General features: G+C 39.0%; 1 protein-coding gene across 6 annotated transcripts; it reads left to right on the plus strand.

Annotated features, from left to right (window-relative positions):
* Window positions 1–312: 312 nt before the first annotated feature.
* Window positions 313–27,868, plus strand: LOC117391236 (seizure 6-like protein). Of its 6 annotated transcripts, none has more exons than XM_055231417.1 (17): window positions 313–594; window positions 19,397–19,813; window positions 19,978–20,114; window positions 20,543–20,738; window positions 21,064–21,249; window positions 21,317–21,488; window positions 21,566–21,732; window positions 22,015–22,209; window positions 22,295–22,433; window positions 22,952–23,148; window positions 24,425–24,619; window positions 24,728–24,919; window positions 25,446–25,640; window positions 26,414–26,449; window positions 26,644–26,758; window positions 27,026–27,131; window positions 27,230–27,868. In XM_055231417.1, exons 1-17 carry the CDS (start codon window positions 498–500, stop codon window positions 27,257–27,259), a joined length of 2,772 nt encoding a protein of 923 aa, XP_055087392.1. In that variant the 5' UTR covers window positions 313–497; the 3' UTR covers window positions 27,260–27,868. The 6 variants fall into 6 exon arrangements, 5 of the variants coding, with proteins under 5 accessions (XP_055087392.1, XP_055087391.1, XP_055087394.1 ...); XM_055231416.1 differs by having other exon boundaries at window positions 27,227–27,823; XM_055231419.1 differs by lacking the exon at window positions 26,414–26,449.
* Window positions 27,869–27,942: the final 74 nt, after the last annotated feature.

A 27,942-nucleotide genomic window follows, 5' to 3' on the forward strand; every position in this document is an offset into this window, starting at 1 on the left:
TATACGATGGTTGCATACGTTTGCTTTGAGGTCAAATGTTCTAAATCTGGTCTAATAATTTAGTTTCGATAATATATTAATATCAAAATACTCAGGCCTATAGTTTGCTGGAGGATGACTTTTGCACCTCCTCATGAGCAGGTTGTATTTTGTGGACAGTCTACCCCATGACTCCCTCAGTTTGCGACGTTCTTTAAAGTTGCAGTTATATTTAGATCACGTGACCATGTTGACTGGATGTGGGCTTCAAGCGGGAAGAGATGCGAAAGAATCAGAACAGAGACAGACGAAGGGAGGGGGCTGAGAGAGGAGTCCGCGGGACTCGGGCGCAGAGGCAGACACGGCGCAGGCACGCGGAGGACAGGAGCTCTGTACACTCTGGAGTATGCCACACTGACACGCTCTTCTTCTGTCGGACAAAAGAGGACATTCTCCTGCCCACCCGGGCTCCCCATCTGTGCTCACCCGGGAAACCGCGTCGACCGGCCACTGTAGCCATGCGATCGGGCGCCTGGTCGTTCAGATACGGACTTCCGAAGAGCTTGTCCCCAGTGCTGTGGCTGTTGCTCCTGGGAAGCTGCGTCTCAGCAGGAGGTGTGTTTTCTTTTCATTTTGAACATGTCTTATATCCTTGTTGTTATCTTACGTACTCCGTGTGCGGATTGGCTCCGCGTGTTCTCAGGCGCATAAGTCTGGGCAGCTCTTTGAAGTCCAGAAATAACGCTGTTGCGTGCTTAGCAGCGCTCTTTCTGGCACCAGCAGCAGTAGCCTGCATAGTCACACAGACACGTACTGAGAGAGCCCACGCTGACTTGCCCACTCGTGTGCGTGGGAGCCTTGACAAGTAGGATTGCACTGCAAGAAAGAGCTCACCTGTCAGCGCACTGTAGAGTGAGAGAGGCAGGGGATTCCTCCAGTCTGAGCATCCTTACAACGCACTAACACAGCCCAGGGCAAAGACACACCGGCATTAGAAATGTTTTTAGTACAAAAGAAAAGCACTGCAGCTAATGATTATTTAGAAATCTGGATGAACTTCTCATACTGTAAAATAGTTCAAAATAAGCATTTGTGTTGACGGATATTTCAGATCTGTTTTGTTATGGTGAACATCCCCTCCCCCTGATCTCCAGCCTACTGACCTTTAGGTGAGGGACAAATGATTTTATGGTACAAGTAATGTCCACAATGGCCCTCTTTACCGCTACATGATGATTATAGTCTATACCTGCATGGCCCAGACTGTCCTCCAGCTCCTGCTGTTTTTTAACAGTGTTTGTCTTATGGTACAACAACAATCAGCAATCAGTTTACAGCAGCAAAAGCCTCCAAGTTGTTTAGAATCTAAACAGGGTGTGAAAAGATAGTTTGTAGTTATAACCCATAGAGAATTGAAATCAAACAATTATTTTTGATAAAACCCACTGCTATTTTCACAGTCCTGATTTATTTTGTAAGATACCAGAGACCAATCATATCTACTCTGTGTGCAGTTTCTGACACATACTATCTATCTTTAGTATCTGGTTAATTCTATGTCCTCAAGAATTTGTCGGTTTACCCAGATTAAGGCAGTCTTTTGAAATCTATGTTTAGAAATAAAGAATGTGACTGTGTCTATATTTGTCTCTGTAATATCTCCATCCCATTTGTTTGAGTTTGTGACGATAACAACGATCATTTATTAAATTACTGATTATTAATGATTGATCCGTCATAATTTATCTGATTATTTGTCACAGCTCAGATTTCCCTATAGACAGTCTTCTCTTAGTTTTAGCGTCCCTGTCCTAACGATTGTTCTTATGAGATCCACTGCAGAGATGTGAGGCTCAGGCCTGGCTCATGGTGCTGCCTTGTGTATCCATGACTATCTGCTCTTATTTAAGGCACAGATAGTGGTCTGGTATCTGCTCAAACACCATGAGGTCTAATTTTTCATAGTCTAGCGGTGATAATCTTGCCGTAAGATGGTGAGATAAAGACTGAAGAGCTCCAACTGTGAAATATAGCCAACTCCAGTTTGCGTCGCTCTGCATGGAGCTTCTGTATTGATCCATGTTGACACTGTGTTGTTGTCCAAATATCACTGAAGCAAGTCTTCTTAATTTGAAATATGTGTTAGAGCGTTTCTAAAGGATACATCATGCTTTTTTGCTTGTTGCTTTGATTTTTCTTCAGTCTTGACTCGTACTTGTTTTTACTTCTGTTAGTGAGGGGGAATAAAACAAACCTTCCTTCTTGTATTCAGTGTGATATTTTGGGCTGTAGGCGAGATATGCAGAGAAGGTGGAGAGGAAAGACAATCAAAAACAACAATATTTTTGTGCTACGTCTGTCAGTGTGATGTGAGACAGAAGAGGACATGTAAAAAGATGAATATTGTGAAGTTGAGCTGGTATAAGGAGCAGCAGTAGAGACAGAGGCAGACACAAAGTTGGAGGTGACCTTATTCTAATCAGTGACACTGGGCCAGCCTCAGCCTCAGCAGCAGCTCAAAGCACACCAGGGCTTAAAGCAGGTTAACCTTTCATTTTCCTCGAGAGCTGCTCAGAATATAAGCAGCTGATTAGCGCTATGACCAGGTGAGGTGTGTTTCTTATGAGGTACCTGTTAAAGCCATTTGGCCATAAAAATGTCTCGAAGTCAAGAACTGTGGCTTTCATTTAATTCATTTTACAGAGACTTTGCGTGATAAATATTTTGCAAACACTGATGATTTCTATGAGCCAATTATCACCAGTATAACAGCAGGTAAACAGTGCACTGGGAACTCTGAAAATGAGTCCATATGCTGACTTTTACATAACCATAGTCATAACCACGTATTGTACATAATAAAATGACACACTGGAGTTTGTTTTGTATTTATTCTTGTTTATTTGCTGTACTGTATACAACCATAGTCACCTTGTAGCCTTATTGATCTTATTCCTCCCCACCCACCGGACTAAACTGTGCTTTTTTTCTGGTGGCACTTCCGTTTAAGTGGGAATCCCGTTCTTTTCAATGGAGAATTTGGGAAAATTTTCACCTCTAAAATATTATATAAAGTACGTTGATTTGTGTGAAATGTTCAATGTTTATGTGTAACGACAAGTCAACACTGCACCGATTCTCTGTGAAGCTTCAAAACGGCTTTGTAGTCCGTATAGAACTTATTTGCTGTAAAGATCGGCAGCCCCATGCGAAATAATACAACCTGAATGACGATGGCGGCACCCACGGCAACGTTTGGAGTAAGGCTTTACTCTACTGACAAAGTTATGTAGGTTTTATGTCTGTTGTTAAGCCTCTCAATAGTTATTAATAGTTATCACATCCTTCCTGTTCTCCTGCTGTTCTTGAATTTGCAACATTGTAATTTTCACATTGTGGGACACATAAAGCTTTACCTTATCATATCTTATGTACGACAATTAAAATACAGTTTAGCGGTGCAGGTTATGAAAAGCTGTGTTCACTAAACATTAGCCAATGAGATGACATTTTCAAAGGTTAAGCATTTTTATGGACCTAGTGTCAGTGTACTGCCCACCACGATCTTATCCAGCAATTAGACATAAATGTTATGTTAATGATATTCTATACATTATCAACTGAAATGACACTTTGCGTTTAGAAATTTGAAGTGTATAATGGTCTTAAACCATTGTTATCATGCGGTTACAGCAACTGCTTATACTTAAACGTGGTACATGAATAATATTTTTCTAAATTTGAAACAAAATAATGCTAATAAAGACAGAATAATAATAAAAAATATTCCTAAAACCATTAAATTGTTGTCAAAAGACTCCTAAATGTTGTGATGTCACTAGAGACAGACCGATATTTGGAGTTTTTAGCGTATCAGCTCTCGGCCTTAAATCTCCAGCGCAGGACGATATTTTGTTTTGGTCAAGCTGCTGCCTAAAGAATATACACAAAGCTTTATATTAACACGTTACTAAGAAGAGGTAGCTGCACAAAACATGACTACAGCTCTTTTATTGATTTGCAGTAAAATACAGGCTCGGGGGGAGTTTGTAATAAATTTATTACATAATTTGGGGAAAATAATCTAAACCAGCTCCACATATTGGCTCAAAAATATCAGTAGAGCTTATCGTCAATTTTGTATCCTCATCGGCCATGAAAAAAACCCATATTGGTCTATCTTTAGATGTCATCTGAACGCAACCTAAGATGTAATGTTGATAGTATATAGTAATTGTCTAATAGCAACAGATTGTTCTTAATAGTGAAAAAAGAAGTATATTGCTGCTTAATAGGTACTAGTGTACTTGTAGATTAAGTGTACTTACAAAGTTTGTTTGGAACTTGGATTAAATTTAGCTACAAATATCCAATCATCATCAAGGTATAAAATCGTGTGCGGTGCAGATGATGTGCAAGCTGCCATTAGTCCCAGTTCTCATTAAGACCAAAGTCTTCCACAGACACAGGCATATGGTCCGAGCTTCTGCAGTGAACCGTACCAGCACAGCCACTACAAAACGGTAAATTATTCAGTTTGGTGTGACAGTATTTGGTGCATCCTCTTGTGATCACCTGGCACTAACCTCCCTGTGTTTTGGGGACATCAAAGGAGCGTGCCTGATGCAGAGGGCTTCCGTGAGCGTCTCTTTTGTGACAGGGATGGTCTGGGTGGAAAAGCCTGTGGTTTGTGTGGTTTTGCTGTGCATTGCTGCTGCTTTTCTTAGTATCTGGGATTATCCTCACTAGGACCGTGGCAGGATCGCACTGATGCTGCTGTGGCTGACACTTCTGTACAATAGAAGCAATTAACTGAAGCTTAACTTTGTCAACGTCTGTTTTAAGCCACACTCTGTAGTGGAACTAAACCGTCTGGATTTTGCTTTCATCTTTGACCACTTCAACTTAAACTCAAGAAGAAACTTATCCATGGCTTTCAAGGACAGGGTTTATAGTGCAGACAAATAAAAGGGGAAAAAATGCATGTTTAATTCTGACCAAAATATTAAATAATAAAATTGTTATGTATAGAAATATGCAAACTCTTTAGTCAAACTTAAGAAGATGGTCTGTGCGCATTCAAGTGAGGATTTTAGAAGAGGTTAGTAATTCAGTAGAAATTTACCTCAAAGATTATCCTAAGCCTTTTCTGTTCCTTACAGCTTTTTGCCTTTGATTCTGGTTTCTGACTGAAGTGGGTCTGTTGATGAAGCTGAGTCCGTGTGTGATAATCCGGCTCCATGTTGAAGCTCTTCGCCTGTCATTCTCCCCGACGTTGTGTCTGTTTCTTATGCTCTCTGAATGAAAGCCAAAGTGAAGTTTTAAGTCATACAGAGGTATAAAGTGAATATGGTAATGGGCCATATCATATTGCTCATGGTAGATTGTTGTTTGTTTTGGGGTCAGTATGAAATTTGGAATATTGTGATTACAGATGCTTATTTTCCTCTCAGTTATGCAAAGAGCAGCTTAAACACAGTATTTTGTTTGATGTCATTGTATCGTCATTTATATCAGTATAGCACAGTCTCTCCTTTATATCACGATAAACATTTTGGGCCACATTCCCCCGTTCTCTGATGGATGATGTGTTTTGGCCTCATGGACCTTAGTGTTGGCCCTGCCTCACCACTACGGCTTCAAGTGACTGACTGCTCCTGTCACTCAGAGTTCACTCTTTTTCCTCCATTTCCCTTTGAGCCTTTGGAAAAACATTGAAGCAGTGTGGATACATTTATCACCAACAACACCAATGTTCACCACAGTACACACACAAATGTTGCTTTGTTGTTGTGTTCTTAATAATGTGTATTCATGTTGATTATCCACACATAAAAAAAAACAACAGTTATACTCGTTACACTCATTTACACACACTGAAGAGCGTTCTGTGGAGACGCACATTTCTTGATGAAAGTTTGAAGTTTGGAGGTTTTTACTCCTTCTTTGATTTAATCTTAATTTCTAGGGTTTTTATTTTCATAATTGAGCCATATAGTGCAAAAAATATTATCCATAAACAACAGCGTGAACTAATTTGAATCCTGCTTAAAAGAGCTAAAGTTTCAGCGACCCAATGGAGCCCTTGTGATTTGCTAATTATGAGTATTCAAGGTGGACTTTTGATTGTCTTGTAATTAATCTTGTAGCTCTAGCCCTGGTTTCTTGGATGATATTCTGGAAGATGTGATGCTTTTTGCTTCAAGGCAGCATCGGTTGTTACATGATCAGACTTGTTTTTAGATTTGATGAATTCTTGTTGGCCTCTTGTCGATTCGATCATTTATTTACAAGAGCTGGATGAAACCAGATCTACTGGTCAGTTACAGAAATTGGAGCAGGTCATGATCAATATCGGGCAAGGTGTGATTGATGTCAGTTGTCAATGAAAAAAACACATATTTTTAGTATTACGCTGCCAGGGGACAGATTCCATAACAGAACGCAGGGAGAAATATGTCTCCAACGGCAACAACTCGTATATGATTCTATAGTGTAAGTGAGACTAGCCTGGCCTTGCTCTTAATCTCACATTATCAACAGAAAGAGACAGAAGCCTTCATGAATAATTGCTGTTATGTGCATATATGTGGACTTCACACTCCATCCTCCAACACGCTTCTCTTCTTTTTACTGGAGTGATTTCAGGATTGCCTCATCATTTATTACTGAAGGTTCTGTTGACGTTTGGGTCTTGACTGTCCCAAGGTTCAGGCAAAAAGCATTTCATCTTTCTTCAGCTCGACTGTAGCCCTCCTCGGAGTGAAAATATCTCTGCAGCTTTTCTTTTATTCATAGATTAAAAGCACAGAGGCTGTATACCTGCATGTCTCAGGAAGATACACCAATGAATTAAGACACAGAGAAAATATATTATTTTATCAGCACATTTTGTATTGTTTTTACAAGCATGTCTGTGCAGCAACATACAACAGATTTATTTACCCTGCAAATCCAGAGTCATATCTCTCTGTATTTTTTTATACAGAGTAGAGATTGGCCAATATGAGTTTGGGTTTTTTTCATGGCCAATGCCGATACCAATATTGTTGGGCTGATATATAGGGATGATTTTGATTATTTTGCCCAATTTAAAGTTACTCTAAACTCCCCACAAGCCCTTTTTATCACAAACTTTTAAAAGAGTTGTGTAGTCAGTCACGATTTGTGCAGCTATCTTTTTGTATTAAAGTGTCAATATAAAGCTTTGTGTGTATTTTCAGACCAAAACAAAATATTGGCCTATGCTGGAATATATGTCGGTCTATGTCTAATATAAAGGGATATCAGTCTGGTCACCACACCCTCCGTCGTCATCGAGCCAGAACCAGTTAGTTAGTTAGTTTAGTGTAGAAATCCACTATATATTTTTCAGATGTTGTGATATTTTTTCATTTCTTTTTTCCTCGCAAGTAGCCATATTTGTTTTGACACAGGCAGACAATGCGTTCCTTAATTTGCTAATCCACCTGTGAATCATGCCCATCTGAACTCTGGGAGATTCAACAGTGACCAGATTCATTGTCCACTCAGAACATCGATAAAATGATAAAAAAGTGACCCAATAATATTCACCAAAGTGTCATTTCGTTGTATCTACTCCAACACAGATTTGTCTATTTTTCTTCAGTTTAAACTTATATTGTGTAGCTTCGTTTTTTTTAACCCATTGTTTGTTACAAAATCAGGTTTTTTTTTTCTTGGCAAGTTTAAAGAATAACTTGATTTGTGTTTCCTTTGGCCTGTTCCTTTGGTCTCCACATAGCCACTCTCTATTTCCACTCTCTGCCCGCCACACTGCTCAATGGACACATGTGAGCAGAGTTTCAATGAGTTCTTGGTCCAAGCACACCCACATTTACAATTGTATTTCTGACACACACTAGTACAAATGTATTGACTGCTTTACGCTATTCTTCCTAATCCTAACCTTTACTGGGACTACCTTTTGACATTTTCTCATTTAACCTCAAAACTCAGCTGCCAACTTCGAGACTGTGAAAAAATATCTTTGGTGACATTTAATTCCTGGAGACTTGACTCGATTATATCTATCCTGAAAAGAAAAGTTATTTATACGCCTCAATTAAACCTGAGAACCAACTTTATCAAGAAGATTGTCCATATTCTACACAAATGAGCACTAAACCTGTCAGTCTGTAACAAGAAATACTGATATTCCATACGTTTTTTTCTTGTAGTATCTTAAAAAAAAAAGCATATGTATTGTGGATTCATTTTAATAGCAAAATATTCAGAATTACCAGGGTAAATTTGGAAACAAGCCTAGCTCTGTTTTGTCCTTTGTCAGCCAAGGACAAATTAAGGTTTATTTATACTTTCCCTGAGTGGTATAGTTCCAATATGGAGTGCAGTCAAGATAGATTTTAAACGAAACTGCTGCATAAATATGTTTTTAACACAACCTCATAATCCACAGCGTACTCCCTTGACCTCGTGTGCAGTTCACCGCTATAGAAAATTACCCCGATCGGTGCTTGTGTTTGTGGATATCCGTACGTGCTCTGTGCTTGGACAGTTTTCAGATGCTGCGTTTCTTTGCTGATAGTTGTGTCACGGCCTGGTAATGTGGGCGCTGTGACCTTGATAATTAAAAAGTGCAGCGCCAATGAGTCCATCCAGACGCCCTCATTTGAGAGTTTAAATTCTCACAATATTCAATCAAGTATTCTTTGTTGGCATCGTCTCTTGCGGCGGTCAGCCAAAGCATATGCCCACAGACAGATAATAACATGATGAGTGTATTTACGGATGCAGCAATCTGATACTGGTATTCAATATCAGTGCCAAGAAACATCTGCTGGATCGGATATCAGCTTTCAGATATCGGTTCAGTCGATATCTTGGTTGGATATATAAAGTAATGTTTTAAAACTAGTCGTAGCAAGCCCAGAAAGTCTCATAATGTTTGAATTATTATTTATCCAAAGTTGTTCCGTAGTTATTTGAGAGATAAATAACAGCTACATAACACATTTGCATTACTTCTGTCTTATTCTTTTATGTTTTAACAAAATAAGTGCTGCTTTCACTCTCTGCATGGTATCAGTTAATATCAGGCAGATACTTTGAGAACTGAAGTAGCTGGATTCCTAATTATACTTTTTTTTGTGCTATAATTTGGACAGATATTAGTGAATGAGCCCTCTGACTGGGTATTGATATAAGGAGTTATTTAGACAAGTGCATGATTGTGATTCGTCATAACAAATCGCATTTATTTAAGTAACACATTGTCGCTCTCATTGCATAATTTCCTGATTCATTTTTTGGCTAAATTGTTTTCTGTCTAATTCTACTCTCCAGATCTGTAATGTGTCATTGGCTCCATCGTCAGCCAATCAGAAAGATTTGTACAAACACCTCTTAATATTTCACTCTCCTTCCAAATATTAAAGCTATTAAAACATCAGTCGTAAATCTTATCACAAATACAGTGATATTTTTGGTTCAGCCCTATTAACAAATCATTTCTAACATTATGTCATTACTGCTGACTCTCTACTTACACCTGAGCAGTTCTCTGTATTTGGGGGAAAATGGTGAAAAGAGCTGCCTGCGTTTTGGATGTCGTCTGAGTGGAGTGTGACCTTCCGAGAGCCCAGCGATGGTACTGTAAATGACTCGTACTTTGAACACAGGGGGACACAGGGGGACACAGGTGGGGTTTTCTGACCTGACTTTTGAAGCTGTGGTCTAGTGTTGGTCAGACTAGATTTGATCAGAGAGAACAACTCAGGTGAAGCAAAACTGTGTTGCTATGGAGATGCATCGCTTGTGCCATACTTAGCTTGTTTTCCGCTTCTTCGCTCCACAAGCGTAAGCAGTACACACAATGCTTTACGTTCCATATATCTAACTTAAATGCAAACACTAATGCAACAGGACATGCTGAAGTTCTTCAAACATGACCCTAAAGTGGTCTGTCTCTGCACGGAAAAAAATCTTCTGTGACGACCAGCACTGCATTGTGACAGTTGTGCATTTGTGCTTGTGTCTATCTGGTGTGTATTTGTGTATGCGTGTGTTTGTGTCTGTATGCGTGTGTATGTGTGTCTGTCTGGTGTGTATTTGTGTATGTGTCGGGGTGCGTGTGCATGTGTGAGTGGGTATGATTGTGCCTGTATGTGTGTGTGTATGCGTGTTTATGTGTGTGTTTGTGTGTCTATCTGGTGTGTATCTGTGTATGCGTGTCTATGTGTCTGTACATGTGTGTGTATATGTGTGTGTATGTGTGTGTATTTGTGTATCCGTGTGTAGGGGTGTGTATGTGTGTGTATTTGTGTATGTGGTGTGTATGTGCGTGTATGTGTGTGCATTTGTGTATGCATGTGTATGTGCGTGTATATGTGTGTATATGTGTGTGTATTTGTGTATGTGCGTGTATATGTGTGTATATGTGTGTGTATTTGTGTATGCATGTGTATGTGTGTGTATGTCTGTCTATCTGGTGTGTATTTGTGTACGCGTGTGTATGTGCGTGTATTTGTGTATGTGTGTATTTGTGTGTGTATAGCTATCACAGTGGGTCTCCATGGAGAACGGACAAGCTAGACGGAGAATGTCTCTGAGATACAGTTGCTGTCAGTCTGAGGTCTGATAAAGCATTTCCAAAAGCCACCTAAATCTTGCATATGAATGAACCCAAGCAACACAAAAGATAAGCTTTTCGTCAAATGTTTTGGGCTTTGAAATATCCATACAAACAAAACACAAAGAGCCACTTTTGAGGGCCCTTTCTCAGAATCACTGGGCTCTATTGTGACATTACAACCTCCGACTTGACTGTCTTCTTGGCAGTTAGTGTCGACAGTCACTATAGCCCATTGAATTGCTCTCCATTCCCCCTCTGACTGCGCTCACTGTTGCAATGGCCTTCCTCAGCCTGTCAGATCATCTCAGTCTTTACAGCAGTTTAAAAACCCACCTCTCTCTGGCATTTGGTTCTATCTAGGCAGGATAACTTGGTGTTTTATTGTTTTATTATGTCTTGTATTTTATGTATACCTGTTTTTTTGTTGTTGTTGTTGTTTGTGTGAAGCACTTTGGGCAGCTTAAGTTGTATTTTAAATGTGCTATATAAATAAAATTGAGTTGAATTGAACTGGTTCCCCACGATGCACACACATTTGCTCCTCTGTTTCTATTTTAATGCACATACAGTTACTGAATTTATCAAACACTGACACTCAACGGTCTCCATAGATGTGCCCTCCTCAAGAAACTTATACATTATTATAAATTTGCACTAATCAACCAAAGATGTTAAGAGGGAAGTGCCTAGAAAATGGCACAGGAATCTTTAACACCCAAAGAGCCATTTGGACCTGGTTTCTATGGAAAAGAAAACACTGGGAGCCACAAATACTGACATATAAAATGAAGATAGCACTGTGTGTGTGTGTATGTGTGTATATATATATATATATATATATATATATATAACAGCTATAATATTTGCAAAATATCTGCATAAATATTTATTTTACCTTGTACCTGGTTAATGGGACTTCTGCTCCTGAACCTCTGCTCACAGTGTCTGCAAGTCAGGGCTTTACGAAGTCACTTTCATCTTTACACAGGACAGCTGTCGTCTGTGAGGCTTGAGCAGTGTTTGTTTTTAACATAGTTCATGGTGGATAATAGCGACTCACATACACATGTGGATCTGAAGATCGACAGGACTCCAAATGCATATTTCTTCATGTTTATGTAGGTGTCAGGGATGGCAGGTTGAAAGTCTTGATAAATGCACGGCGTTTTGGCGGGTATACCGTCTTCCTCAAGTGTGCCGCTTATTTTGAGCAACGAAAAATAATTAAAAATTATATTAATTATATTATATTTTAATATTTCAAGATCACAGTAATCTTTCAATTTAGAACTACAGTACAAAAAGAACTAACACAAATAAAATACATTTCAATTAAATACTTATTATTTATTTTCCCAAGGCATGTGGAGCCGCAGTATAAGGATGAGAGAGCCACATGTGGCTCCGGAGCCGCGGGCTGTCGACCTCTGGCCTAGAACAAATAAAGAGTTGTTCAGTATTCACAGCTTTAGTCATCCATCTAACAACAAGCACATTAACACTGATGAAAATGAGAGTAGGGTGCTTTTCCCATCCACCATTGCTACAGTCCATTTGCTGCATATAAACAGGGTACATCAGCAACTAATGGTGCACTAAACACAACTACTACTGAGAATAAGAAGGCATTTTAGAAGATTAGAATAAACTTGATCTTACAAAGCATTAAAAAGAAGAACTCTATACAAACAAATCAATCATTCTAAAGTCAATCATGTTTGTAAACAAAATATACCAAAACAATATTAAAAATTAACCAGACAATTTTAAATCTTATTGACAGAAAGACATTATAGCTGTGATGGTATGTTTAATGGGCGTTGTATTGAAGAATAAGGACAAACAAGATAACACAGCACATTTAGAGTGAGCTGTGGGTAAAAGGGGCTGAGTACAGGAATAAGAGTGAACTGCCAACACTAGTCACCTTCAAAACACGTTAAACAGTGGATGAAGGAAAACCCAGTGTGTGAGCACTTTTAACTGAGGCCTCTTACAGTTAGGTTTACCTTTTGTGTACAGCAGATAAGCACTGTTATAATTGCCATAATCTAGAATATTTAGTGGTGATTGTTACAGGTCTTTAATAAGCACTGTTCCCATTGAATAAATCAAATCATCATCCAGTTATAGTACTTTCTTAGAGTTAGCTGGGCTGCAAGTGACAATGCAAATAAACATATTGGCAGTACATTAAATAAGTTGCTATTTTAGAAATGCTTCTCTATTGTTAGATTGCTCTCTCCTATGTCTCTCCTATTGAATCGCTGAAGTAACTAGTTTCCTGAGCCTGTGTTTGCTCTTGTGCTCAGACACAGTGCAGACATTATACTTTCGCTATGAGCACAACTCAGTGCTGTTTGGAATGTGTACATCTGCAATGACAGATTGTCTATAGGGTTCTTTTACATCTACAAGACATACAAAACAGATCTAGCAATAGCAATGTTTTCAAATTCAAAAGATAATAAATAAGTGTTATTACCTGGTGGTTTAGTCTCAGAGAATATGCAGAGCGTCTTATTCTATTTGATCAGCACTAACCAGTGAATTAACTAGACGTTTTAATTGCTAAAACTAAATCCTTTTTTTTTTTTTTTTTCTCGTCAGCTTATAATAGAGATCAGTTGTAGATGGAATATTGCCACTGTTTGGTCATTACATGTGCCACTATTAATAGACAAGGGATATTGTTCAATTGTTTTCTCTGCATCAGCGAGAGAAAAAACAGAATTAATTACATGCTTTGACTTTCAAAGTGTCACAGCCGAGGTGTGCTATAAAAACAGGGTACATATCAAGTTTACTAAGGCTATTTCACAGACACCGCAGTAGGATAATCTGTCTCTTCTTCAAGTCTTTTACTTGACAGCATCTAGGCATAATTTTATTGTACCTTATCTGTCATATGACGTAATATAAACATACCCATATATTGTTGTTTTCTTCTTAAAAACAGCAGATTTGACTAGGTTTTTGGTGTCTCTATTTTGCTGTCTCAGTTGTATAATTTGACCTTCTCTTACAGCATTGCACCAGGCACTATTATTGCTTATCTTGGTTCTTATGACCACTTACTAAGATTTATTAAATGCTTACCTCTCAACCGGAGTTTGTATTTGTTCCAGTTGAATGATGCGATGCCCTGTGACAGTACATCTGTGGTAAACATAAAAATAAGTAATCAGATTTGCTTTTCCTGCTTTCTTAAATAACTTCCCAGGCACCATGTTTATTTCCTGTCCAATCAGATCCATCAGCAGTATTTTCTTTATGTTCCTGTTTTGAGTGCCCCCAGACGTTTGGCCACTCTCTTAAAATGCAGTAATTGGTACAAGTGCAACAACAAATCAAAGGCACATGAAATGCAAATGTACAAACACAAGAGACCAATTAGGAACAAAAGATCGTCATCTGCAGTTTTTTGCTGCGTTGTGTTTGTTTCCTGTGAAATGCGTCGTCTTCATCACAACCCAGTGAGCATGCATCTTGAGACTCATGTTTCTAATTCAAGGTAGATGTAATTTCCTCAGAGGACTCTGTCTCTCTCCTCGTGGCTGCTCTCCCTGGTTTCCTGCGTAGCCACTGAGGGAAATAACATGGTGTATTTATATGATTGGTTCTTTTTCAATATGTTGAGATTGATAGAGACTAATTGTAGCAGCCAGAATGTATCTTTTCTTTAAGCCAGTAGTTGTTGCTGTGGACTTTATGTGGTGTATATCCTGTAAAAGCATGGATCGTATATGGATGTGAAAGGGGTAGAAAGAGCAGCCCTGTTGTAAATGTTCTGTAAACTGTGCAATGGATTAATGGGGGCAGTAAAGTAGGTGCCTATGTAGGTTATTTCAGTAAAACATAGTTAACATAGTCTAAAGATGACTGTGACTATTTTTTCACATTTTTATCAGTTTAAAGTTGGTATTGGGGCTTTGGGACAGGTTTAGGAACTGGGTCTTTTCAAAATGAAAAAAAAAACAAAACAACTTGCACAAAGGTAGCCTCATTTCATTACTATTAACCACACAACCATACTGTAAACAAGGGTTAAAGCTTGTCTAATTTACAAAATCATTATTATTTGACAAAACAGATGTATATGGCAACACACAAACTGTCAGAAGTGCCTTTGTTTTTTTCTTTTCTTTTTAAATGAATCGTTCACAATGCAATAAAGCTTGGGATTGGGTCATCACACATTAATATTTGATGTTGAACCAGTGGAGATAGTAAGATAAATACTTAACAGAGTCAAAAGATCCTACATTAATGCTCTTTTGTTATGAAAGGTGCACATGTTTTAGAGTTTGTATGGTTCTTGTATCAATTACGATTATCAAAATACATTCAATATAATTTTAATAGTTGACTATTCATGATTAGTCTGATTAGTTGGCAGCTCGGTAACAGAGTGGCTGGCACTCATACTCAATCTCAGAGAGTCTGGAGGTGGGTTTCCTCCAGGCTCTCCAATTTCCCTCATTAACCCAAAACATGGATAACTGGTAAAATCCTAAGCTAAAGCAATCCTGACAAAGCCTAGTTCAAGATCTGGAGGGGTTCTCAGGCGCTGTGCTCGAGTCCACTCATCCTGCCCCAGTGGCATTGAAGAATGGGTCAATTGCAAAGGACATATTTCCCTATGGGGATAAAAAAAAGTGTACTTACCTAAATGCTGTAGCTTTACTAGTCACAGCAGCTTGTTCCATGACTATATGACTACTTTACATTTACATTGTTTTTGCTAACATATCTTCATGAGCATGTTGCACATCTGGCACCAGTAACGTAACATTTTTGACGTTTACTTTTTACCTTTAGAAACAAGAAGTACTTACCACAATGAATCAAATGGATTAAATGATGTTTATTGAAGGGATTCCTTCATGTGATTCGCTGCCTCCAGGATGTTTCAACTTTTAACTTCACTGATGTAAAACTATGATTTACCACAGGTTCTATGAAACCAGACAGAGTAATACTAAAACGAAACATAAACCTGTCATATGCAGGAGGCAAGCGGTAGAGCGCCCTCTGTGCCATACAATATTGTTTTTGTTAAGGCTACCTTCCTCATTTTCAATTTTAGATTTTGTGGTCCATCAAAAATAGTTTGAAAAACAAAGTTTAATTTTTTTTTTTTTTTTATTTTGTACTTAGTCTTCTTATCTGAAGATATGTTTGTTGGCAAACAAATATGCATACAAACTATGCAATAACAATATGCAACAAATGTTGTGCCATACCATAGGACATTCAAGGCAAAGCAATAACATCTCCATAGAGACAAGCAGGACTGGCCTCCCATCAGAAAAGTTCTGGGGGTCTTCCTCAAACTGGGCTGTGGATGAACGCTCTCAAACTGTCCCAAACTTTAGTCCACACACATCTACTGTGTTGTATTTATGAAGAATTCTGATCTTTTCTGAGAAATGCGCCGCATATGGCTGCGATATACTCACACTATTGAATGGACAGACATATTATTGCATCAGCTGTTTTGCACCTAACCTCATGAATAAGAGGCAGGCTGTTAAAAAATTAAAAGTGGCTAAAAGCTTAAGCTGTGTAGAGATTCTAAACGGTTTCTATAGTTTTTGATTTGGTGCTATGTGCTATTAAGGCTAAGACACAGGTACACTTTCTAGGCAAAGAGTCTCTTGCAAAGTTTACGTACCATTTCTTGGAATGCAAATGGGATGCAAAAACCCACAAGTTAAGTTTAATGCTTAGCCTGATTTATCCTTATTATATTTTTTATGCCTGAGTCATTGTTTTGGATATCAGTTTGCTCTGTTCTCCAAAAATCTCTATTATCTACATGTCCTACTGTTTTTCTTTAGATTTCTTTTCTTTTCTTCTATTTATAATGTGATGCCATTCTATGGCCAGAGCCAGTTTTTCCTACCGATTACATTGCAATTTGCCATTTGTGACTCCAGCCTATCGCTCAGTATATTATAACAAAAGTCTGCATTTTAACATTTAACATTCATTAGGCTGCCTCTCATCAAATATTATTGGCATATAGAATATTTTGACCTGAAACTCTGCATTACACGAGCCTTCCCCATAGCAGTTCTTGAGATTTTTAAGAGACCAACATAATTTGGGTGTTTAAAAGAAGAATGGCAGGGATTGCATTTATGGACAGCCACTGGAGCTGCACACGGTAATAAGCTCCAGGTGGAGAGAAGAGTGAAGTTACACAGGGAGGGGTTTGTTGGGGACATTAGTTTGGGCAGGGCAAAAATGCTGTGTAAATCTGTGTACCTTATGCCCATTTGATTTTTGTTTTCAAATGAAAAATCCATCCAACTTTAACCATATAACTATAATTTATTTTCCAAGTCAGCCTATTTAGCAACACATTTAAATGAACTTTTAATATTTTATTATTGCTGTTGTCATTGTCAGTATTGTTATTATTATTCATAATCCATCACTGTTGTACCAATAAATACATTTTAAAACATTTTTACTCTTGCCTGATTCTAGTCATTAGGGATATACGGAAAATAAATATTTGCTATAGTAAGCCAAATTAAAAGTAGCTTGCAGTGGACAATTTAAATCATTCCTTTATGGGATATGGGATCTCACAATTTTGCTGCTGTGAAGATTATTAGGTTAATCAATAATCATGGTTATTCAGGTACAATACAATAATAAGAGCTAAAAAATAATAATCGTGACTATTTTTAAGACCAAAATTAAGTCATTCTATTCAATGTAAAGTGTTTTTTATCTGACTATTATGTCACCTCAAATTTACAAAAAAATCTCATCCTCCGCGGGGGGACACATGGTCTCATCCTTTTTCCACGCTTGGGACCTCTACTAGAGGCCAGGAGCTTGAGGGTTCTGTGCAGTATCTTTGCTGTTCCTAGTACTGCACTGCTGTTCCTAGTACTGCACTTCACTTTTCTGGACAGAGATGTCTGATGTTTTTCCTGGGATCTGGTGTAGCTACTCCTCCAGTTTAGGGGTCACTGCCCTGAGTGCTTCGATGACCACGGGCACAACCCTCAAGCTCCCAGGCCTTTGGTAGAGGACCCGAGCTTGGAAAAAGGATGAGACCACGAGACCCCCCGCGGAGGTGATATATATATATATATATATATATATATATATATATATATATATATATATATATATATATATATATATATATATATATATATATATATATATATATATATATATATATATATATATATATATATATATATATATATATATATATATATATATATATATATATATATATTATTTTTTTTTTATATATATATATATTTTTTTTTTATGGTGGCTTTATCTTAAAGGCTTAAAGCAAATTGAACCATGCCTTTCAGCTAAAATGGGCCACCATCATGTAAGAGCTTTAGCAGATATATTGATGGTTATAATTGCTTAAAGTGAATTTACTTTAGATATATGAAAGTTTAATAACATCATATTTCATACGTATTTCCAATTGTGGTGAAAATAATGCAATACTTTATAGTCGTAGTGCAGCACCATGATCATAGTCAATACAGCTGTTTTGACATCATATCTTTGATGATATGCGCCTTTTATAAGAACTATGGACATAATCATGATAACACAGCTGTCCACGCAGTTAGAGCAGCATTTTCACCAAAACATGAGGTGTACAATGACATATGCACCTCCTGCTACATGTTCCCATCAGGCGCCTTGTTCCTGTGTCTATTGGTCTTAGGCGGTGTTCCAGATTGTTTCAGAGCTGTACACATACTTAAACTGGAGCACAGGACTTTTAAGTACTAGATTTGGCCAGTGCCCTGTGCTGTGGAGAACAGAGAACCACAAGAGGCTGAGCTGAGAGATCTGTACCGCTCTATTCAAGGTGAACTGTGTGTAAATAATGCACTTTAAGGTGCTAATTTAATGTTTTACATGTTTGTTAAAGATAAAACTACAAAAATATAAATTTTGATCAAAGAGATTTTAAGGAAAATTTAAGTTATAACTCTTCTTAAAATCTCTTTGACTCACTTTAGTTGAGGTGTAGCTCATTTTACCTGAACAAAGCACTCCTATAAAATGTAATAATATGTTTAGTAGGGATTATTTTAGAGTGAGTGATTTAGTTGACAAGTCAACTAGTCAAACAATTCTTTCTATTGAGATTTTTTAAATTACATTTCTAACCAAATAAACATTAAAAAAATGTGATGACTAAAGGCTTCTACATACAGAATATGTAGGAAATACAAATGTTTTTTAGTTTTTTTTTCACATTTTGATGTAATAATGTGGCTCTCTTTGTTATAAAATGTGTTTTTGTGTCTGCAGGCCATAATGCAATTACAATTATTTTAATACTCGACCAGTCATGATACATAATTACAGACAGTTCTACCTTGTCGGCTGCAGTTGTTGGCGGGAGTGCATGCAGCTAAAATAAAATGTGTGTATAGGCATGTGGCTGCTGATGCGGATTGAGAATTTGTTCATGTGTGTAAATGCTGCTCTGTGCTTTTTTTAAGCTGCTGGAGATGGCGTTTTAGCATGCAAGGCAGAGCGTTTTGCCAGTCGATATGTTTCTCTTTTTTTTGTGCCCTCTCTCCCCCCTGGCTCCTGTCATGCTTAACGGTGTTGTCTCCACTACAGCATTTCACTGCTAATGTGCGGCCGAGGTGAGCATTTGGCTGCACTAGATAGTCTCATCTCTGATAAGAGCAGGGCAGTGACAGAACCACCCCGTTTTGCTGACTCCTGGACATATTTAAACACTTTCCCACTGATTCATGATGTGTCTTTGCTCTTTTTCAGATAAAGCTGTCCCCACAGTGCTCTCCTCTACCCTGTCTTCTGCACTTACACAAGGAACAATAAACCAAGACTCTAGCACCACAGCACTGACTGGTGGTCTACTGGCCAAAAAAAGACAGCATGCCTCTCAGAAAGGGGATTCTGCCCCCTCTGCCCTGCCCCACAGCTTGCTGCCTCTCTTGGGCAGAGGGCTTAGCCTAGGCTTCCTGTCAGGAGCACGCTCACCGGAGCAGCAGAGCAGAGGACTGCTGCGCACTGAGAAAGCCCCAACATCAACTGCAGCATTGGGCCAAAACAACTCTCCAACTGTGGCTCCTCCCAAAATCTCTCTCTCTCCTCCACTGCAAACAGACAGCCCTGAAGCTGAGCCCTCTCCAACTGGCAGCGTGGAAACAGACACAGGGAGCGCTCAAACAGGTACAACGCTCATGCCTTTCTGCCTCACTGCAGTGTGGGGGTTAATCTCTTTAATGTCCAACTAATTATACACTACAGGGGATTTCTTAACTCCTACTAAAATTAAGATTACCAGACAAAGCTCTCCTACTCTCTTCTCCTTTCACTCTCTCTCTCTTCTGCAGTGCCCAGTTGCATGGTCAGTCTGACAAGCCCAGAGGGATATATAGACTCCTCTGATGACCCCCCTTTACCGGACGGCTCTTTCCTCCATTGCACCTACATTATCACTGTGTACACAGGATATGGAGTGGAACTGCAGGTACACTGCACCAAGCACCAAACTTTACTCTCTAGTGCCTTACTGCTATTGTTGTTCCGTTCAAACTAAGAGACTGCTGCTGGTAGTGAGATGCAACTCTGCCTCCTAGTGGCCACTGTCATACCACACCAGACTCGCTCCTCACTGTATTTGCTGCTAAGGTCACTGCATGTATATACTGCTCTTTAACCCAATAATTTAATGCCATGCTTTTTACTTTGTTATATGAAACACATTTAAGCTATATATTGAGTAATGTCTAATTCAAGGTTAAGCTGTTTTCTTTTACTCATGCTAACACAATGCTCTGCACTGACTCCCAGTGCCAAAGAGCATTAAAAAACAAAAAGCAAATTATGTTATTTAAATTTTCTTGTAGCAGTTCAGCTTCTGGAAATCATATCTTTGTGATAATTGTTGTGCAACAGGTGAAGAGTGTGAACCTGTCAGACAGTGAGCAGCTCTCCATCAGAGGAGCAGATGAAACAGGCGCCCTGCTGGTCCTGGCCAACCACACTCTGCTGGTGGAGGGTCAGGTGATCCGCAGCCCCACCAACACTATGTCAGTGTACTACCGCTCTGGGCCTGAAGGAACCTTTGGTACCTTCCAGCTGCATTACCAAAGTGAGTTCACAAATCACACTTTAATTGTAGTTATTTTAGGACTCGTAAGCATGCACCTACCCTGATAAGCTAATCTCAGCTAATCCTGTATTTGCGTTTTCCTTTACTTTACAGCTATATACAGATATCAGGCTATATGGTGGTAGGGAAACAAACACAGAATCTGAATTAATGGCCTGGCCTTTGATATATTATTGTTGCAGTGAAAATAATTAATTCATACATTTATTTGAATATGTTACCAATTCATATATTAATGTTTACATAATGTTAATATTAATGTTTTTACAAAACAGATCCTAATGTTTGCTTTTTATCTGTGAAGTTTTCAGGCTGAGCTGTTCCCTCCCCAAAAGGCCTCACTTTGGGGAGGTGACTGTGCTCGACCTGCTTCCCGGAGGCACTGCCCGCTTCCACTGCCACATGGGCTACCACCTGCAGGGAGACACGCTGCTCACCTGCCTCAATGCCTCTCTGCCTGTTTGGAGCGGGAGGGAGCCCACCTGCCGAGGTACTGTCTGGATACATTACCTCTGTGTGAGTGTGAGTGGACAATTAGTCTGTACTCTGTTTTTTAGCTCTCTGTGGGGGCACAGTGAAAAATGCCACAGTAGGCAGGGTTCTCTCCCCCTCACCTCAGCATGGGCCCAATGCAACACATGATCGCTCCTGCTCCTGGTCCCTGGAGGCTCCCAAACACCAGAGACTTCACCTGCACCTGGAGAGACTGGCTTTGGGACCCACTGACAGGTGACAGTACCTTACATCAAAACACACTGGCTGATTTTGTAAATAAATATTAATGCATCTCTGTCTATGTCTGACAGGTTGGTGCTGTGGAGTGGTCTGGATGCTGGCTCTGTAGTGCTCTTCGACTCAGGACGTGGAGGACAAATACCCTTTGAAGGAGTCATCAGTGAGGGGCCTTCAGTACGAATCCAGTTCATTACAGACCAGCCGAACCACAACACGGGATTCAACATTCGCTATGAGGGTACAACAATTATAAATTTCTCTACTCCACCCTCATAAGCATCATACATGTTGTATTTAATGATCATGTGAAACCAGGAATTGTACACATCTATTTTTATATCTTGTGTTTTGCCAAGTCACCAGTCAGTGGTTGATAGCAATAAATGTTTGCCTTTGGAGAGAAAATTGTTTTTATTTTATTGATAAGATAATGGTTTACATCAGATCTCTATAGTATGCTAGAAAGTTGAGATAATTTCGTGTGAGTTAGAGTTAAATCTGGGGTTTTGTTTTCCACCAGCTTTTGAGCGTGGTCACTGCTATGAACCCTATATCCAGAATGGAAACTTCACCACGTCTGACCTTCTGTATGGGGTGGGCACTGTTGTCCAGTTCACATGTGATCCGGGACATTCTCTTGAACAAGGACCTCCTGTCATTGAGTGCATCAGTGCCAGAGACCCATACTGGAATGACACAGAGCCATTGTGTAAAGGTAACAATGATACTTTGTTTGAATTGTGTACTTGTTGTAAGTGTTTTATGATACCTTGTATTTTTATGATATCGTGGCTTACCAGCACAGTGTGGTGGTGACCTGACTGGACCGGGTGGGGTGATCCTATCTCCTAATTGGCCCGAGTGGTACGGGGAGGGAGAGGACTGCAGCTGGAGGATACATGTCAGTGAGGACAAACGAGTTCTGCTGGATGTACAACTGTGAGTGCAACAGACATCAGTGCACAGTCAAACAAATCAACAGTGAATTCATAAAACAGGAAAATACGTTTGTCTAAAACTGGCTGGCTCCATTATGGGCTGGTATGCACCATATTTGTTTTATTAAACATATATTGAACATTTAACTGTTAGCATAGTATAATAATTATATATTGAATAGGCCTGTAAAGCAATGATCTAATTACAAGAAATAAATACACGTTAAAATATCCTTGTGCATTTGTAAGTATAATGATAACGTAATAAGTTTGAGCTAAGTATAGTAGTATCTTACTATTAAATGCCCTTGTCTTTTATATACATTTGAATTTAAACATTTGGATTGAAGGGTGGGGCCTCCATAGCACTAAAGAAAGCACTAAATGTGGCTGTTAAATGCTGTCTTCAGCCTTTGCGTTCATCTGTTCCCACACAGTTGGCTGTCAACACTACTGCACTGAGTCATCACTGGGCCTTAGCTGGTAGCCAGGCTACATCATGTGTACTTCTATTTTCAGTATGAACATCAGCGACAGTGACATGCTTACCATCACAGATGGAGATGAGGTCATGACAAATGTTCTGGCTCGATACGTCGGAGGAAGCAGCCCGTTCAAGCTCTCCTCCACCACACCTGACCTGACCATCACCTTCCACTCCGATCCTGCAGGACTCGTGTTCGGCAAGGGCGAAGGTTTCATCATTAATTATATGGGTACGAAGGAAGCTATCATTCAATCTTATGGAATCATATTATGTGTATTCCAAATTTAAACATTGATTGACTTTTATTTACATATTGGCCAGTTCTGTCTGGGTCTTTAAATTTCGTTAAGATGCTTCAGATGTTTCAATACCCAATGTATGGAAACGCTGTCCTTTGTGTCTCACAGTCTCAGGTTGCCAACACGGTTTTGTGTTTTTCTCATCTTTATTTGTCTTTGCTTTCTTTCCAATTTGCCCTTATTCAATCACATTCTATTTGTTTGACTATCTCTACTTCAACACAGTTCCACAGCATCTACAAATCCACGCTCACTCTGCACATACAGCTCCCCAGATCCACCACCTGACACCAATTTGGACTCGCACTGAGAGGCACAATGTCCAATTTAGTTGTCACCCTTACGACACACGCAGCACACACCGCGGTCTCCCACTAAATCAAGTCGACACAGCATGAATAGTAGGTTTCTCTCTTTGATTATAGCTATGTGTGCAACTGGGCCAGCACTATGTGTATCTGTGCTCGGAATATATCACACAGCACCACACACCATGTCCAAAGAGAGCCAGTCAATAGACAATGAATAATTGATGCAGGAACTTTGACTTACAAATCCCAGTAGGCCTATTATATTGAACAGAATTATACAAGATACTCTTTCTTGCCCAGCCATTAATCAAGTGTATGCATGCCCTTGCTATCCTACTGGGAGTCTGGGACACTGCAAACTTTTATATTTTTTCTGACTTACAGCAGCTTGCTTGTTGTTTGATAAACAGAGCCACAGTAAATTTTAATATGTTCATACTGGAAGATTAAAATATGTAAACTTTTTAGACTGGTCAAATAAAAGGAAAAAGTGTGCTCGTAATAAATGTGTGACCAGGGGTTCAAAGAAGAGCTGGAAAAGGCCTGGAATAAAATCTGCATCCCTCCCCTCTGCATGCAAGGCCAGGAAAAACAACAGTCATCTCAGTCCAAAAGAGTACAATACTAGGAACAGCAATACTGCGTCAACCCAGGCTTGAGGGTATATGTACCCAAGTACGTATATAGCTATATATATTTATCTATATCTATCTATATCTATAAATATACCAATTCCAAATAAATCTATTTACACTGTTTATGATCATCTTTTAAATGTTAAGATTTTTTGCCACATTGAGTTTTTTTTACAGTAATTGCATCAATCATTCATGCAATTCTGTCATTGAAAATTAAAGAAGAAATCTGACCAACAAATTGTGTTTTTCATTCATAGAGGTGTCTCGAAATGACTCATGTCCAGACTTGCCAGAGATACAAAATGGCTGGAAGACAACGTCTCACATTGCCTTGGTGCGAGGTGCACGCATCACTTATCAATGTGACCCTGGGTACGACCTGGTGGGACGAGAGACCCTCACTTGTCAGCTTGACCTGTCCTGGAGTTCACAGCCACCTTTCTGTGAAAAAAGTCTGTCCTGCTAATTATACTGCTATTCAGATTTATTGATTATACATACTTAAGCAAGTATTCTATTTTTCCTATAAACTTGTGTGTCTTCTTTTGGTTTCCATACAGTTATGTACTGCTCAGACCCAGGCCATGTAGAACATTCAACTCGGGCTTTGTCAGACCCAAAACTCCTTGTGGGGACAACTATCCAGTACACCTGCAATCCTGGCTTCATCCTACAGGGTGGTGCAACCATCACATGCTATGGCCGTGAACCTGGAACTCCAGTATGGACATCCAAACTGCCACACTGTGTTTGTGAGTATCACTTTGTAGCTTTAGTGTTTAATCTTCCATAGGTTGTTGGCAGTGTATTCCTCTTCAGATTCAGACTCAGTTTTACTCTCATTGCACTTGTACAAATACAGTGCCACAAAAGGCAGTTTTAACCAGTGTGCAATCCAGCAAATATACAAAATATTATGTAACAGATATTAGGTGTAACATGAGCATATTGTTGTTCATTCCATTACATTAACTAAAGTGCATGTTAAAGTGTATTTTTTGTTGACGCAGTTCACAGTTTATCTCTTTGCTCAAGATGCCTCTCTCAAAGTTCCGCCCGTGCGGATGCCTTTGTGTTTTCGCATGCTTGTGTCAGGGTTTTTAATGCCTGTTTGATATGTAAATGAAAACTAATGCCCCACATAACGTAGCTATGAGCTATTTAGAGGAAGTGAAGGAGATTATCCCTGAGTCATGTATCTTAGCCAGAGGCATCCCAGTCTCCTAGCTGCTGACGTTCATCCTCTTTTGTGTTCAGCCTTTTCTATATTTTTTTCAGCTGAGGAGTCGGTGTCCTGCGAGAACCCTGGTCTCCCTGACAATGGTTACCAGATCCTGTCCAGAAGGCTCTACCTCCCTGGAGAATCTCTCACCTTTGTCTGCTACCAAGGCTATGAGCTTATTGGAGAAGTGGCAATTAAATGCATTCTGGGAAATCCATCGTTCTGGAGTGGACCGCTTCCTCTCTGCAGGGGTGAGAGCTTTTCACATTTGGTGCAACTGCTAAATGGAATGCTTCTTGTCTTGCTGAATGATAATCCTCCTTCAGTCACTATGGGACATTTGTTATAACATTTTTGACATCATTAGCTAGTTCAACATTAAGAGGAAACACCTGTTGGTCTATCTATAGAGTGGACTCGGTTCCTTTAGATTTTTCACGTAACAAAGCCTGCTGGAACTAGGGATATCACACATTTTAGTGTTATAGTTACTGTGACTTGTCTTATGAAATCAAACTTTCTAAATGAAAAAGTATAGTCAATTTGACATAAACATCTAGATAGAAGAAAAACTTTTTGGGAGTATAGATTGTACTAATTGAAATTATTGTTTTTTAGCTCTATATACCATTTATATACTGATCGATATTGTGACATGAATAATCGCTGTTAATTAACCAAATATTCTTGGCATACTAAGTTTGAACCATGTCAGTTATTCTTGGGCAGGCACTTTTACATAATACATATTCTACAGACTAGACTACTCACTAGGGCCAGTTCAGAGTCACCACTTCACCTACACCTGCAGACTTCATAGGTTAGTAGCTGTTTTGTAAAGAGTACAATTGTGAACGCTGATGAGCCACTCTGAAATGCCTCATTCCCATCTCAAAGTTTATGCATGCACTGTTTCCAATAAAATTTTCTGGTGCACATTTGTTGTAATGAAAAGCCCACAGATTGTGTCAGTGAAGTCAGTATTCATAATGTCTGCACTGACTGACAGAATGATGTCTTGCAGCCAACCATGAGTGCTTTGGCAACCATGCTTTGGAAGGTGAGTGTGTGTATGTTGGTGTTTGTGCGTGGGCTCTGCAATGCATCAATAAAATCTGAATGTCATGTTCATTTCAAATGTGTCTTTGCCCCATCTGATGTTGGATTTACTATACATAGAGCATCCATCTAAGCTTGCTGCTCATTTCTGCTACAGTAAACCATGTATTAATGTAGGTGTGTGCTATCTTTTAGTTGCAGAAGCGACAGCACACTCCACTCTCGAAGGAGGGAAAATAGCCCTGTCCATCTTTATCCTAGTGCTTGTACTGTCTGTGCTGCTGGGAGGAGCTTATGTCTACGTCACAAGGTATTCCTTACTAAACTCCTATTATTTTTGTTGTTTAGAATGTTTTTATAGTATAATCCCACATGGTTCAAAGAAGAAACTATTATTATTATTATTTAATTAAATAAAACAATAAGACTGCATGTAAAATTTCATTTACCACATTTTGGATTTTCTTTAATCAGAATATCTTTCCAACCAAGGGATTAAGGACAAATGGACAAACCAGCAATAATAATCTTTGCATTTCTTACATAATTATAATTTGTTTTCTCATCTGTTCTTCAGGTGCCGCTATCATTCCAATTTAAGATTGCCTCTCATCTATCCTCATCCATACCGACAAATCACTGTGGAAACAGAATTTGATAACCCACTCTACGAGACAGGAGGAGTAAGTTCTTTATTAAAATCTACACTATTCTTTTATATTTAGTTACATATATTCAAGCATAGTGGTGGATTCATATTTTTCTGTTTGTGTCTTAGCAGGACAGTCGTGAATATGAAGTGTCAATATGAAGTGAAGACCACCATCCTTACTGTTCATCCTGTTTTCTGCTGGATGGGGGGAAGCAGTGTAAATAAAATATATGATGTTCAACACCCCCTCCCCACCTTCTGTGAGACTCCATGATTCTGTATTGTCCAGTTTTTACGTTACTCTCAACAGAGTGACGGAAGAAATTAAGAGAGGACAAATGCAGGCATTATTATGGACAGAAATCATGCCATTGAACCTTGCAGTGTATACATTTACCAAATAATGGTGAAGTATTTTGTTACTCCCATGGACATAATGACTCATATCACCCTTTTGTTGACCTGTCTTCAAACAAGCACGATAAAAACTGGCACGATTAGGGTCAGTGCTGTAATGTTGTTGTAAATTACACTTCTAGTTCAAGAGTGGTTGACATAACCTACTACCTGGCTTCAGATTACCCATGAAACAGTAGGAACTCAAGTACCACTGCAGATTTGGATGTTGCAGTTCAGTCAAGTTTCCCAGATGATGTATTTATTTTTGATGTACTATAAGCCTATGTGATGTTTTATGCCAATTACATTTGCATTGTAACTATACAAGGGCAATGTTGTTTCCTTAATAAACTGTAAGATTTTCTTTTTAAGTATTGCTCTGCTCTCTCTTTAGTTTGGGTCCGACATGCGCTCGTTTTGTAAATCAAACTCATAAATATTTG

The sequence above is a fragment of the Periophthalmus magnuspinnatus genome, chromosome 23 (genome assembly GCF_009829125.3).
Source record: "Periophthalmus magnuspinnatus isolate fPerMag1 chromosome 23, fPerMag1.2.pri, whole genome shotgun sequence".
NCBI classification, from domain to species: domain Eukaryota; kingdom Metazoa; phylum Chordata; class Actinopteri; order Gobiiformes; family Gobiidae; genus Periophthalmus; species Periophthalmus magnuspinnatus.

Coding starts and splice junctions, on each gene's coding strand:
- LOC117391236 (XM_055231416.1), top strand. CDS start 498: ATGCGATCGGGCGCCTGGTCGTTCAGATACGGACTTCCGAAGAGCTTG. Junction 24,920..25,445: donor CAAACTGCCACACTGTGTTT/GTGAGTATCACT, acceptor TATTTTTTTCAG/CTGAGGAGTCGGTGTCCTGC. Junction 26,759..27,025: donor GCTTATGTCTACGTCACAAG/GTATTCCTTACT, acceptor TCTGTTCTTCAG/GTGCCGCTATCATTCCAATT.